The sequence below is a fragment of the Pelophylax lessonae genome (genome assembly GCF_965119305.1).
Source record: "Pelophylax lessonae genome assembly, chromosome: 7".
Lineage (NCBI taxonomy): Eukaryota > Metazoa > Chordata > Amphibia > Anura > Ranidae > Pelophylax > Pelophylax lessonae.
In genome coordinates this window covers 221,917,256-221,932,127 of record NC_138774.1, presented here as the reverse complement: position 1 = coordinate 221,932,127, position 14,872 = coordinate 221,917,256, and the positions used below count along the sequence as shown (strand labels likewise).

The window sequence follows — 14,872 nt, the reverse complement described above, 5'->3', positions numbered from 1 at the left end:
CAGCACTAATAGAGGATTAGATCAGCAGAAGAACACCCTATATAGTTCTCCCCTTGGATGTGGACACTGTCTTTATGAACTGATCAGCACTACACTTACTCCTACTGTTTCGATCCATTCTTGCTTTTGCTGATCACGGGTTAAATCCTCTCCTATCCATTCTTGCTGTCGCTGATCCCCGGCCACACCTTCTCCTATCCATTCTTGCTGTCACCGATCCCCGGCCAAAACCTCTCCTATCCATTCTTGCTGTCGCTGATCACCGGCCACAACCTCTCCTATCCATTCTTGCTGTCGCTGATCCCCGGCCACAACCTCTCCTATCCATTCTTGCTGTCGCTGATCCCCGGCCACATCTCCTATCCATTCTTGCTGTCGCTGATCCCCAGCCACAACCTCTCCTATCCATTCTTGCTGTCGCTGATCCCCGGCCACAACCTCTCCTATCCATTCTTGTTGTCGCTGATCCCCGGCCACAACCTCTCCTATCCATTCTTGCTGTCGCTGATCCCCAGCCACAACCTCTCCTATCCATTCTTGCTGTCGCTGATCCCCGACCACAACCTCTCCTATCCATTCTTGCTGTCGCTGATCCCCAGCCACAACCTCTCCTATCCATTCTTGCTGTCGCTGATCCCCGACCACAACCTCTCCTATCCATTCTTGCTGTCGCTGATCCCCGGCCACAACCTCTCCTATCCATTCTTGCTGTCGCTGATCCCCGGCCACATCTCCTATCCATTCTTGCTGTCGCTGATCCCCAGCCACAACCTCTCCTATCCATTCTTGCTGTCGCTGATCCCCGGCCACAACATCTCCTATCCATTCTTGCTGTCGCTGATCCCCGGCCACATCCTCTTCTATACATTCTTGCGGTCGCTGATCCCAGCTAAACCCACTTCCATTGTTTTCCCTCATTTATCTCCTATCCTGTTCTGACGATACCGACTGCCTCCTACCCAATTCTGGTCCACCGTTACAGAATCTAGCTACCTTTCTGCCCCATTCTTCTATCTCCAATAGAGGACTCCCACTCCATTATAATCAAACCTTGCTGCGTCATCTCTTCATCCGTTCCACCACTACAGATTCTTACTAGTTCCCCTATATTCTTTTCTGTCATCACTGGTCCTGCTCTTTAGCAACCATGCTCCACTGCCATCTACTGCCATAACTTCTCTGCTGCCTCCTCTCCCATCCCGTTTTGCCATCACAATCCTTGTTTCTTCCTCTTCTGTCCTGCATTGTCTTCCTTAATCACAACTGCTTCCTCCTCTTTTCCTGCTGCAATTACAGATCCCCACTCCCTCCTCTCCTATTCTGACATTGCAGATATTTGCTGCCTCCTCTCATCCTGGACTATTTCAACAGATTCAAACTGCCTTACACCAAACATTGCATACTTAGATCTCTAAACTCTGCTAACCTATGCAATCTCTCACTCCCCTATAACCAATCCCTGCTGCATCATAGTACAATCTTCTCCAAAAGTATTGAAACTTACTGGTCCCCTTAAACCCCATTATAACTGGTCATCTTCCTCTCCAATTATGCCCCGCTGTCACCAATTTTTTCTGCTTCCTCTTTCACATTGTTTTGCCATCACCAATCCCTGCTGTCTCCTTTCCTTTTCAGTTCTAATTGCTAGTTGGGAATCTCCACTGCCTCCTCTTCAAACCTGATTTGCAGTCACTGAACACAATGCGTCTTCTGCGATCCTATTCTGCCATCATTGATCTCTGCTGCCACCTCAGACATTCTGTTCTGCCTTCACTGATGCCCACTGCCGGCTCTCCTATTCTGTGTTCCGGCCATCGATTTCTCTCCCAATCCGTCTCATGTCAAAGAACTCTGTTGCCTTCTCTCCCATTCGGTCTGATCTTTGCTGCCTTCCTTCCCTATCCTGGTCCACTAGTATATCCTTGCTACTTTGCCTCACATCCCATACTAATACTTACTGGTTTCCTTTTATCCCATTCTTCCATCATTGGTCCTCCTCCTCGCCAAACTCTGCTTCAGTCTCTCCTATCCTGCTCCACCATTACTGATCTCTGCTGTTCCCTATACAAAGCTGTTCTGCATTCACTAACCACACTGCCACCTCTCCCATCTTGTTCTGCCATCACTGATCCCTCCTCCTGCCTCTTTCATCACTAATCTCAGCCGTCTCCTCTCCAATCCTGCTGTGCCATCACAAATCTTTGTTGCTTCCTCTCCATGTCCCACCACCGCAAATCACTGCTGCTTACTCTTCTATCCTGTTGTCACCTAATTCAATATTTTCTCCTCTTATTGATCCCTACTACCTCCTCACTTATTTGGTTCTGACCTTGCTAATGCCAGCAGCCTTCTCTCCAATGTTGGTCCTTTTTATTAGATTTGAGCCGCTTTAACCAACCTCCCTTTCTTCCATCTATGATCACTGATAACTTGTATAATAATCTCATTCCATTATGTATAACCAATCCCTGCTGCATGGATTGGAAATTTACTCCAAAATGAATGATAAGTTTCTGGTCCCCTTACAGCCCATTCTGTCATCACTGTTCTGCTGTCACTGATCTCAACTGCCTCCTCTCCAATCCTGATTTGCATTCACTGATCAGGCTGCCTCCTCTCCTATCCAGGTCTGTCCTTAATAATCCTCGCTGCCCCCCTCATATCCTGGTCTGCCATTATTCCCTACTCATTCCTCCCCAATCCCGTTCTGCCATCAAAATTTCTCATGGCTTCCACTCCCATGGCTGCCATTTCCAATCCCTACTGCCTCCCGTTTCTAATCCTTGCTACCTTATCTCCCAATTTTGATCCCCACAGCTTCCTCTCCAATCCGCTTCTATCACTGAACTCCGATGCCTTCCATCTCAAGCTGGTCTGTCATCACCAACTTTCACTGCGATCATTGGCGATCATAGCTGCCTCCTCTACCAGCCTGTTCTGCCATCAATAATCCCATCTGCCTACTCTCTAACCTGGTCTACATTCAGTGATCATATGGCCTTCTTTCCCATCCTGTTCTGCCATCAAAAATCCCCACTGCCTCCACTCCAATCCTGTTCCTCCAATCCTGCTACACAAACTTGACCATGCTGGTTCTTCCCAACCGGTTTGAACTTCACCAATCCCCAGCTCCATCCTCTCTGATCCTCTTGTGCCGTCATCACCAATTTCCATTGACTCCTCTCCCGTCCTGTTTTGCCATCACTGATCTCTGCTGTCTCCACTGCTAGCCTATTCTGCCATCACTGATTTCCAATCCTAGTTCACTAACATTCTAGCTGCTTTATCTCATGTGCCATTCTTCCATCCTTTATCCCCACTACTTCATGTAATATCTCACTCCACTAAAATACCTTCTGCATCTCTCACAATATACTTGGTGGTCCCTCTACATTCCAAGTTTATCACTGGTCCTCCTCTCTAACTTCTTTCCACTTTCACCAATGTCTTTGATCTCCTCACTCACCCTGTTCTGCAAACAATCCCTGCGGTCTCCCCTTTTATCTCATCCTGTTTTGATTTTTAAATTCACTGCATTCACTCCCATCATGTTCTGCCATCACAAACACTGCTCTCGCTTGTTCTATTCCATTTTGCCATCACTGATCCTGGCTGCTTCCACACTTATCAAGTTCTGCTCTGATCCATGCTGCTTCCTCTATCTTTGCTGGCTTCTCTCTTCTCCTGTTCTGTTACTTTTGATACCTGCTGCCTTCCCTCCAATCACCGTCCTTTAACCCTTTTTCAACCATGCTAGTCTGTGAATCCTCTCTTTCTTCTCTACTGTCCTGTACCACTGTTGATCACAGCTACCCCCTTTCCCATCCTGTCCTGCTTTGCACACACTGACCATGCCACCATCTTTCTAATCTTGTTCTGTTATTTATTTCCATTGCTTCCTCTCCCATCCTATTTTGCTATCACTAATCCTCATTGCTCCCTCTTCAATCTTGTCTGCCATCACTTATTCTTAAATGCCTCCTCTCCTATCTGGAAATCACTGATATCTGCTTCTCCTCGCCAACCCTGGTGCACTGTACCAGATTTAAGTGGACTTACCTCACATCCCCTTCTACTATCTCTGATCCCTGCTACCCCATGTAATAGTCCATTCTACTGATCACTATCACTGATCACCTCCTATCCAATACTGCTTTGCAGTCACTGATCCTTACAGATTTCTCTCCTATCCTGTCCTGCCGATTCTGATCACTATGTAATCCTCCCTTCCATTTCTGCCATCATCCATTTGCACCATCTCTTCTCCCATCCTGTTCTGACAACACTGATACCCGCTGCCACCTCTCCAATTCGGGTCCACTCTGACACATTATCTGGCACACCTCCCATCCCATCTCTGATATCTTCAATCTCATAAAATATCTCAATACACTAACTAATCTCTGCTGCATCTTCCCACAATCCTCTCCACCACTACTGATACTTATTGGTCACTTTACATCCCATTCTGTCATCACTGATCCGCCACCTCTCCAACGCTGCTCCACCGTCACCATTTCATCTCTCCTACCCTGCTCTGCCACCCTTCCCCTCTTAAACCATACTTAACTCTATAAGTTATTCCCACTGCCTCCTGTCCCATCTTGCCGTCGCTGATCTTGGTTACTTAATCTCCCATCCTGCTCTGCAGACACTGACCATGCTTCCTCCTCTCCCATCATGTTCTGCCATTATTGATCTCCCTGCCTCCTCTCCCTTTATAATTGACCCTTGCCAAATCTCTCCTCTGTCATCACCGATCCCTGCTTTGCTGATTTTGACCACCAATGCCTCCTCTCCCATCCTGTTCTGCCATCACTGATCTCGGCTCCACAATCCCATTTTGTGTTCATTGACCCTCGCCACTTCTTCCATCACTAATCCCTGCTCCCTCCTCTCCTGATTTGCCATCAGTGATCCTCATTGCCTCTTCTCCCATCTGGTTCTGCTGTCATTGACCATCCCCACTTTCTCTCTCATCCTGCAGTCACTGATATCTGCTGCATACCCTCTAACCTCATTGACAGTGATCTAAGCTATCTGCTCTCCCCTCTTGCCATGACTGATCCCCGCTACCTCCTCTTCAATCCTAATTATTCCATCACTGATCCTCTCTGCTTCATCTCCCATCCTGTTCCGCTGTCCACAATCGCAGACAACTAAACCCTATCTTGTCCTGCCACCATCGATCCCGGTTGCCTCCTCGCCTATCCTATTATGCAGTCACTGATCCCTGCTGCCTACCCTGTAATCCAGCTCCACTGTAATAGATTCTAGCCACCTTACTTTATGTCAAATTCTTTAATCTTTGATCCCTGCTACTTCATGTAATATCACACTCCACTATGGCCAATGCCTGCTGCATTATTTTCCAAACTACTCTGCTTACATCTCACTCTGTCAAATCCAATTCTAAAATGACACCAGTTTTCAAACCCCATTCTGCCATAACCGATTCCTACTGCTTCACTGATCTCCAATATCTCCTCTCCACCCTACTCGAGTGTTACGGATTCATGCTTTCGACTTTGTACCCCTGCTCAACAGTCATGGATACCTGCCACCTTCTTTCTCATCCTGCTTCATTATCACTGCACTCACACTGCTTCCACTCTCCCAACCCTACTCCACCATACCTGATCTTCAATGATTCCCATCCTATTCACTGATTTCTACTTAAGCCACTCTTAAGTCGAATACACAATCAGAAATTCAGACGAAAAATACCGATTTCGAAACGATTCTACAATAATCGGATCGTAAGTGCACTGCTTTCGAGAGCCGATAACAACAGTTCATGCAAAATTACCTGAAGGGACAAACTAAAAAAAAATTATTCTTGCACGATACTAGAACGAACGATTTTCCTTTACGCAGTACAGTATTTGTCCAAAAATAAAAACCCGGAAGACCAAGACCATGCATGCTCGGAAACGAATGAACACGTTACAACACAGAAAACATTACATCACTTCTGAAGTTGTGTTCTGTCATAAGAGATTTTTTGTAAATTAAGTAACCTCTTCATTGTCGATACGAGACTAGCATGCAAAATTAAACGGACGATTAATCCTCTGATATGCTCGTGTATCTGAGGCTTTACTCGATCATCAACACTTGCTGCCTCTCTGCTAAGATACACCACTGATCTCTGCTGCCTTCTTTCTCTTCCTCCCTCCTGTTCTATCTCAAATCTTTGCTCCTCGTGTTCCCAGCCAAACAACAGATTCTTGCTGCCTCTTCCACTATCCTTTCCTCCTCAATGATGCTGTGCTCAATGCACATGAAGTCTCTGACACTGACAACTCCACCAACATCATTTATACCCTAAGTGCTTAACATTTTTCTTTCCACAAAGTTTGACTATATTTGGGTGGTGGATTGCCTTTTCCCAAAGAATATTATGTTCCCATTTATGGTATCCAAGAGTGAAGATGAGCTTAGTCCACACACCGCCTGTGTCCTTTTCTCTACCTAAACTCTATTTGTGATCCATGTTGCTTTTCCACAATCAGTAGACACTGGATTCCATCCATCACTCCGATTCCTCCTGTGCCTGAACTGAGCATCTCTGCTAGTCTTCAGATGAAAGTGCAACTTTGAGATCGAGCGGTAGAAAACCCCATGTCAAAGATGTTACAATGACATTTGCCTATTTTGGATTATAGGATCCCAATATTTGATGTTTTTTTCCTGAGGTCTCCACATTTTCTACCTTCAGATAAATTTCTACCTTGTGAAGCTCTGGAACTTCATCTCTGGCTCTGTGGTATTCCACCACACACTCCATGCAGTAGGAGAGGTCATCGTTGGCACCAATAAAATCCTCATTTTGTAGTTCCTTGGCAGCATAGCTCTTCAGCAGTTCTGCTGTGACAGAGCCCCCAGGTGTGCACCAGCGACAGGTGCTCATTATCCTGCCTGTGAAAGATATTGATAAGTTTTAGGACACCTATAAATCCTGTAACATTTACATAACAAAACAGTTAAAACTGGCCTAATGCAACATCTGGAAGAGGAAAGATAAAGTGAAAGAACGACTCGCCAACATGGACACAGACAAAAACTAAACCAAATGGTTTTTTTTTTTTTTTTAGAAGAGTGGGAAAGGGTTAGTATTTCTAACAAAATCTGACTTCTTGCCCAGGTAAGGCCCATGCCCCCATTTCTTAGGAGCATTAGCAGAACAAACAAATGAAGGAAAAGCTCCCAAATGGAACTAGAAAAAAACCTGATAAACAAACTCTACCCAACAGTCACCAAGACCAAGAAAAAAAATTTCGGTTGGAGTTGGGCTATAAGGCTGAAGTGCTAAATACACAGACAAAATACATACAAGGGTGTTTTTTTGCCTGCCACAGGATTTATATTTCTGTCCAGTCATGCGATTTACACAGCTCTGCCACACAGCATAGCCTTGGCAGGGGACCTGAACTTTTCTGGCTGTAGGTAACACTTAGAGCTCATTTACAGACTTGGCCAACATTGCTGCTACCTCCGAGGCCCCATTCACATTCAGAAATTCGGAGTCACTGCCATTCAGTGCCCACAATTCCAAATCACACTGCAATGCTGGCAAAATGCAGCACGCTTGTTCGGGTGCCATTCTTTTTCAACAACACCTAAACGCAGTCGCCCAAAAGACTCATGCTCTTTTTTTGGGGGTGACAAGCTTCACGTGATGTGCTTTGCCGTGATTTAGTGCACTGCAAAACTACACCACATTTAGGTGCCATTGAAAATCATTGGCACTCGAACAAGCATGCTGCATTTTGCCAGCATTACAGTGCAACTTGGAAATGCGGTGATTCCACCCACAATCCCAAATCCCTAGATGTGAATAGGACTGAAAAACAATCTGCAGTGGATCAAATTTCGCAAGTATTCAATGGACAGCTCAGAGACGATCCTCGCCGAATGTTTTAGCCATTGAAAGAATGGAGCAACGCACAGCAACCACGGGCATTACATGTGGCTGCAGGTTGGCTGTACTGCAGCCCTAGTTACTTGAAGAGAGAACACTTGCAGGTGCTATAGCCCACCAAACGTGAAATTTAGTCTAAATATTGCCACAATGTGAACCTGCATGGCCAACAGCAACTTGTGACAGATTAATTTGTCACAGGAAGGAAAGATCGCAATTTAACCGCCAGTTTTTATGGCCCCTTTAAACAAGGTCTTACAGGCTCGGTCCTTCCCTCACACCATGTGACTGAACAGTGAAAGGAGAAGCAGAAGGATACACACGCAACGATTATCCGCCGACCGATTGGCCGACTTATGTCCAGTGTTGTTGTGTTGGTTGAAATGTGCTCTAGACTGCACACGAATTTTCTCAGCCAACAAAAGTCTTCTGCCGAAATCTGTACTGACTGACGGAAAATCGGCTGTTGTGGTGACGGCCAACAAAAATCTTATAGCCTGCACACCAGATTTTGTTCGGCCGAAAAGTCGGAGTCGGTTGTCGAAAGCATCATACTAACAAGCCGAAAATCGGCAGATCGGTCATTGGCCGAAAATTCACGGCCAACTATCGATGCGTGTGTACGAGGCATTAGGCTCATCTTTCTGAACTCTCCTCTTATCAGCACACTCCTGCTGGGGCTTCTCCCTCTCCCCATCTGACTTCTAATTAAGGATCCATGCACACTGGCTAAAAAAAAAAAAAAAAAAAAAAAAAAAAAAAAAAAAAAAAATCGCTGCTTCTACAGGTTAACCTGCTTTAGCTGTAGAAGCAGCTAATGTTATCCTATGTGTCCATGCACATTAGGATGATTAGAGATCTATTTTGAGCTCAGTGTTTAGAGGGAAAAAAAAACTCTTCTATCCATTTTTGATTGGAGCTTTCTGGCAGAAAAAAAAAAAAAAAAACGCAAAACTCTACTAAAAAATGATCGAAATGAGCATTTGCCAGTGGACCTGTCATTTTATGTAAGCCCAGTGTGCATGGAGCCACATAGGGGACTGATGATCATCATAGCTGATTACACAGCTGCCATTTTCGGAATACATTGTAGGATGTATTTATGATCAGAGAGCCACATTCAAGCGTAGCTTTTATATCATTTTGGAGCTCCTGTCACCTTCTACACCCCAAGGCTGTACTTGCACTTTTGCATGAAGAGTTTCTGCTTGCGATTTTGGGTGCAGCCATGCTGCCCTATACGTATTCGTCTCCCAAAAAGCCTGCGATCCCTTTCTGGCAACAAGAGCGGCGCATTTTTAAACCTGCCATCTTGCCGCGATCGCAGCGGAATTGCATTGCGTTTGCGGTGATCGATCCTAAACTGCGGGATGTGAACGGGGCCCTAATAAAGCACCAATTAGAAAAGTGTCGTATTGTTAATCCGAAACACTAAAGAATTCTATTTCACCAATGGCAGACTCGGATTATAGATAAATCCGGAGAAGAGCTCCATTGATGGCACAGCACCAATCTTTTTCTATATACTGGCTGAAAAAAAACTGTCATTGTGATCCTCTGCTTCACTACAGCTCTACCCCAGAACAGGCACATGTCACCGGTGACCCCAGAACAGGCAAATGTCACCGGTGACCCCAGAACAGGCACATGTCACCGGTGACCCCAGAACAGGCACATGTCACCGGTGACCCCAGAACAGGCACATGTCACCGGTGACCCCAGAACAGGCACATGTCACCGGTGACCCCAGAACAGGCACATGTCACCGGTGACCCCAGAACAGGCAAATGTCACCGGTGACCCCAGAACAGGCAAATGTCACCGGTGACCCCAGAACAGGCAAATGTCACCGGTGACCCCAGAACAGGCATATGTCACCGGTGACCCCAGAACAGGCATATGTCACCGGTGACCCCAGAACAGGCATATGTCACCGGTGACCCCTGACCCTTCTCTGAATTCCTGGAGGAATGGAACTCTTCCAGATGTGCAGCCAGGGGAGGAGAATGATAGAAAGCAGCCAGGACAGGTCACTTCCTCCCTCCAATTCACAGATCCCCCGCCTGCTGCAATGAGGAGCTGAGGAGCTCACCCATAGGAGATCCTAATAGGGGCGCATGCTAGGACAGGTCCTCTCTACTGCTGCCTATGCAGACCGGTCACCTCTAACACGCTTCCCCTCACCATGCGGCTCAGTCCGTGCCTTTCCCGGGACACTCTCTACAAGCCCTTCCTCCTTCCCTCACCTCCGTGCTGCTCTCTTCAGCCCTCCTCCGCCATGACTTGCCCCTGCCGCTGCAGGGAATTACGACCGTACACCCCCCAAATTCCACAAGCAGCGCGGAACTCCTCCCCCCGGAAGTGACCTAGCACTACACCGCTCTGTTTATTTCCCGTACCGAGAAGTTTTTATCCGCCCCGCCTCCACCGCGTGTCAGAGCTGAGGTGGAGGCCACGCCCACCTCGCTGTCCTAACCCCATAATCCCATCTGTTTAAACTAATGGTGGTTTGGGCATCAACTCTGCATGGACGGTGCAATGTGATTGTGTGTGCTATCAAAGTAATGGTGAATAAGTGAAAATCACCATAATCAGCTATAGATATTCTATTCAGATTCTCTGTGAAAACAATATTGCGACGTGTGACAATTGCTCCAATGATGTGCAAGGTTTAACCACTTCTGGAGCGGAAGGATTTGCCCCCTTAATGACCAGGCCATATTTTGTGATTCGTCACTGTGTTACTTTAACAGAGAAAATGCAACGCTGTACCCAAATAAAATTGATGTCCTTTTTTCCCTCAAATAGAGCTTTCTTTTAATGGTATTTGATCACCTGTGCGATTTTTATTTATTAAACAAACAAAAAAAGAGCGGGGGCACGCTGGTCATTTTGCATTGAAAGGGGGCACGCTGGTCATTCTGCATTGAAAGGGGGCACACTGGTCTCTCTGCATTGAAAGGGGGGCACACTGGTCTCTCTGCATTGAAAGGGGGCACACTGGTCACTCTGCATTGAGAGGGGGAACGCTGGTCTCTCTGCATTGAAAGGGGGCACGCTGGTCACTCTGCATTAAAATGCGCCACGCTGGTCTCTTTGCATTGAAAGGGGGCACGCTGGTGATTCTGCATTAAAAAGGGGCACGCTGGTCACTCTGCATTGAATGGGGGCACGCTGGTCTTTCTGCATTGAATGGGGGCACGCTGGTCACTCTGCATTGAAAGGGGGCACGCTGGTCTCTCTGCATTGAAAGGGGGCACGCTGGCCACTCTGCATTGCAAGGGGGAACGCTGGTGTCTCTGCATTGAAAGGGGGCACGCTGGTCTCTCTGCATTGAAGGGGGGCACGGCCCGCTGGTCACTCTGCATTGAAAGGGGGCACGGTGTGTGTGTCAATAAAATGTGTAACTTTTTAAAGAATTGGCTGTTTATTTGATTAATATGTTCCATTAAAGTCCCCTAAATAAGCCCTCCAACCAACCACTATGTGGTAGGACTTTTCTAGTCCTTGATCTATTTTTTGGATATATCAAGCAAAGCTCTTTGGCTTGACAGACCATTATTTGAAAGTTGGAGGCTGTTGTGTGCCATGATGACACAGAGGTCTGATGTATCAGCAAGCCTCACTCCTTTAGTCATGTTTGCTCCACTGTCTCTAAGTTGCGCAAGCTTTACTCGGTCTTTGTTGATTCCCCATTCTTCAAGCATGCCTAGAAACATTTCTCTACTGTACTCTGGGTGGGATCCTTACATCACTTTTGCATTCAACACCAATTGTCTTTTTGTCCATCCGCTGTCAATGAAGTGGCATGTAAAAATGAGTAGTGACTCGCACTCTGTTTGTGACCAGCAGTCCGTCCTGAATGAGAGTGAGTTGCCAGCATTCTCTGGTTACAGCATAGTCTTTACTTTGTCAACTACCTTTTGGTGTAGCTTTGCCAGCATTTTGGTTCGATAATACTTCTCACTTTTCAGTGTGTAGCTTGGCTCAAGCATGGACATCAACCGCTTAAATCCTGAGTCAGACACCATTGTAAATGGCTGGTTATCAGTGACAATCATCTCTGTGATTACTCTGTCAAGCAGTTGGGATCTTCCATCTGAATCTAGACAGTGACATCTGTTTTTTTTTCACAAACATATCTGTTATTGTTGCATGGGATTGGGATAGTGGAGGAGGTATTTCAAAATCACATTGATATTCATTTTGTTTTTTTCTGTGCTGCATGATACAATTCAATATGATGAACTCTTAGATGGGCCCAAAGATTTGAGGTCTTTTTTTTTTTTTTGCAGTTACTGATCCCATGCTTATGTTGCTTGTACCTGTGTTGCACACTGCTGCTTTTCCTGGAGATGGTTGAGATGAGAAATAGTCCCAGGACACACTTTTACTCTTTTTCTCCTCATCCATCTCCATTTAAATTTTAAAGACACAAAATAGATTAAAGAATGGCTTGCTGAAGCTGAAATTGCTGCTGATGTTGTGGGTTGGTGGTGGCTGATGCCTGGCAGTGTGGCTGGCTTGGTGTCACCCTGTCCTGGGTGGCTGGCTTGCAGAAACACTGTGGTGGCACTGGCTGGCTGGCTGGATTGGTGTCACCCTCTTATGGGTGGCTGACTTGCAGGAACACTGTGGTGGCTGGCTGGCTTGGTGTCACCCTGTTATGGGTGGCTGGCTGGCTTGGTGACTCGTTTCACCTTGTTATTGGTGGCTGGCTTTCAGGAACAGTCTGTGCGTTGTGGCTGGATGAATGGCTTGGTGTCAGCCTGTTATGGGTGGCTGGCTTGCAGGAACACTGTGGTGGCTGGCTGGATTGGTGTCACCCTTTCATGGGTGGCTGGCTTGCACAAACACTGTGGTGGCTGGCTGGATTGGTGTCAGCCTGTTATGGGTGTTGGGATTGGTATCAACCTGTTATGGGTGGCTAGCTTGCAGGAACACTGTGGTGGCTGGCTGGATTGGTGTCAGACTGTTATGGGTGGCTGGCTTGCAGGAACACTGTGGTGGCTGGCTGAATTGGTGTCAGCCTGTTATGGGTGGCTGGCTTGCAGGAACAGTCTCTGTGGTGCCTGGTTGGCTTGCTTGGTGTCAGCCTGTTATGGGTGGCTGGCTTGCAGGAATACTGTGGTGGCTGGCTGGATTGGTGTCAGCCTGTTATGTGTGGCAGGCTTTCAGGAACACTGTGGTGGCTGGCTGGCTGGCTGGCTTGCAGGAACAGTCTCTGTAGTGCCTGTGCCTGGTTGGCTTGCTTGGTGTCAGCCTGTTGTGGGTGGCTGGCTTGAAGGAACACTGTGGTGGCTGGCTGGATTGGTGTCAGCCTGTTATGGGTGGGTGGCTTGCAGGAACACTGTGGTGGCTGGCTGGATTGGTGTCAGCCTGTTATGGGTGGGTGGCTTGCAGGAACACTGTGGTGGCTGGCTGGATTGGTGTCAGCCTGTTATGGGTGGCTGGCTTGCAGGAACACTGTGGTGGCTGGCTGGCTTGCAGGAACAGTCTCTGTGGTGCCTGGTTGGCTTGCTTGGTGTCGGCCTGTTATGGGTGGCTGGCTTGAAGGAACACTGTGGTGGCTGGCTAGATTGGTTTCAGCCTGTTATGGTTGGCTGGCTTGCAGGAACACTGTGGTGGCTGGCTGGCTGGCTTGCAGGAACAGTCTCTGTGGTGCCTGGTTGGCTTGCTTGGTGTCAGCCTGTTATGGGTGGCTGGCTTTCAGGAACGCTGTGGTGGCTGGCTGGCTTGCAGGAACAGTCTCTGTGGTGCCTGTGCCTGGTTGGCTTGCTTGGTGTCAGCCTGTTATTTGTGGCTGGCTTGCAGGAACAGTCTCTGTGGTGCCTGGTTGGCTTGCTTGTTGTCAGCCTGTTATGGGTGGCTGGCTTGCAGGAACACTGTGGTGGCTGGCTGGATTGGTGTCAGCCAGTTGTGGGTGGCTGGCTTGCAGGAACACTATGGTGGCTGGCTGGATTGGTGCCAGCCTGCTATGGGTGGCTGGCTTGCAGGAACACTGTGGTAGTTGGCTGGATTGGTGTCGGCCTGTTATGGGTGGCTGGCTTGCAGGAACACTGTGATGGCTGGCTGGATTGCTAGGACAGTCTCTGTGGTGCCTGGTTGGTTTGCTTGGTGTCAGCCTGTTATGGGTGGCTGGCTTGCAGGAACACTGTGGTGGCTTGCTGGATTGGTGCCAGCCTGTTATGGGTGGCTGGCTTGCAGGAACACTGTGGAGGCTGGCTGGCTTGCAGGAACAGTCTCTGTGGTGCCTGGTTGGCTTGCATGGTGTCAGCCTGTTATGGGTGGCAGGCTTTCAGGAACACTGTGGTGGCTGGCTGGCTTGCAGGAACAGTCTCTGTGGTGCCTGTGCCTGGTTGGCTTGCTTGGTCTCAGCCTGTTGTGGGTGGCTGGCTTGCAGGAACACTGTGGTGGCTGTCTGGATTGGTGTCAGCCAGTTATGGGTGGCTGGCTTGCAGGAACACTGTGGTGGCTGGCTGGATTTGTGTCAGCCGTTTATGGGTGGCTGGTTTGCAGGAACACTGTGGTGGCTGGCTGGATTGCAGGAACAGTCGCTGTGGTGCCTGGTTGGCTTGCTAGGTGTCAGCCTGTTATGGGTGGCTGGCTTGCAGGAACACTGTGGTGGCTGGCTGGATTGGTGTCAGCCTGGTATGGGTGGCTGGCTTGCAGGAACAGTCTCTGTGGTGCCTGGTTGGCTTGCTTGGTGTCAGCCTGTTATGGGTGGCTGGCTTTCAGGAACACTGTGGTGGCTGGCTGGCTTGCAGGAACACTGTGGTGGCTGGCTGGCTTGCAGGAACAGTCTCTGTGGTGCCTGGTTGGCTTGCTTGGTTGTCAGCCTGTTATGGGTGGCTGGCTTGCAGGAACACTGTGGTTGCTGGCTGGATTGGTGTCAGCCTGTTATGGGTGGCTGGCTTGCAGGAACACTGTGGTGGCTGGCTGGGTGGC

General features: G+C 48.1%; 1 protein-coding gene across 1 annotated transcript in view; it reads right to left on the bottom strand.

Moving 5' to 3' along the window:
- Positions 1-10,274, bottom strand: part of SETX (senataxin) — a 177,310-nt gene extending 167,036 nt beyond the window's left edge. The window contains exons 1-2 of the mRNA XM_082263751.1: positions 10,171-10,274; positions 6,734-6,921 (exon numbers count right to left, since the gene is read on the bottom strand). Coding sequence (XP_082119877.1) covers positions 6,734-6,913 — 180 coding nt within the window. The 5' untranslated portion in view covers positions 6,914-6,921; positions 10,171-10,274. The remainder of the gene's footprint in view (positions 1-6,733; positions 6,922-10,170) is intronic.
- Between the last annotated feature and the right edge of the window lie 4,598 nt (positions 10,275-14,872).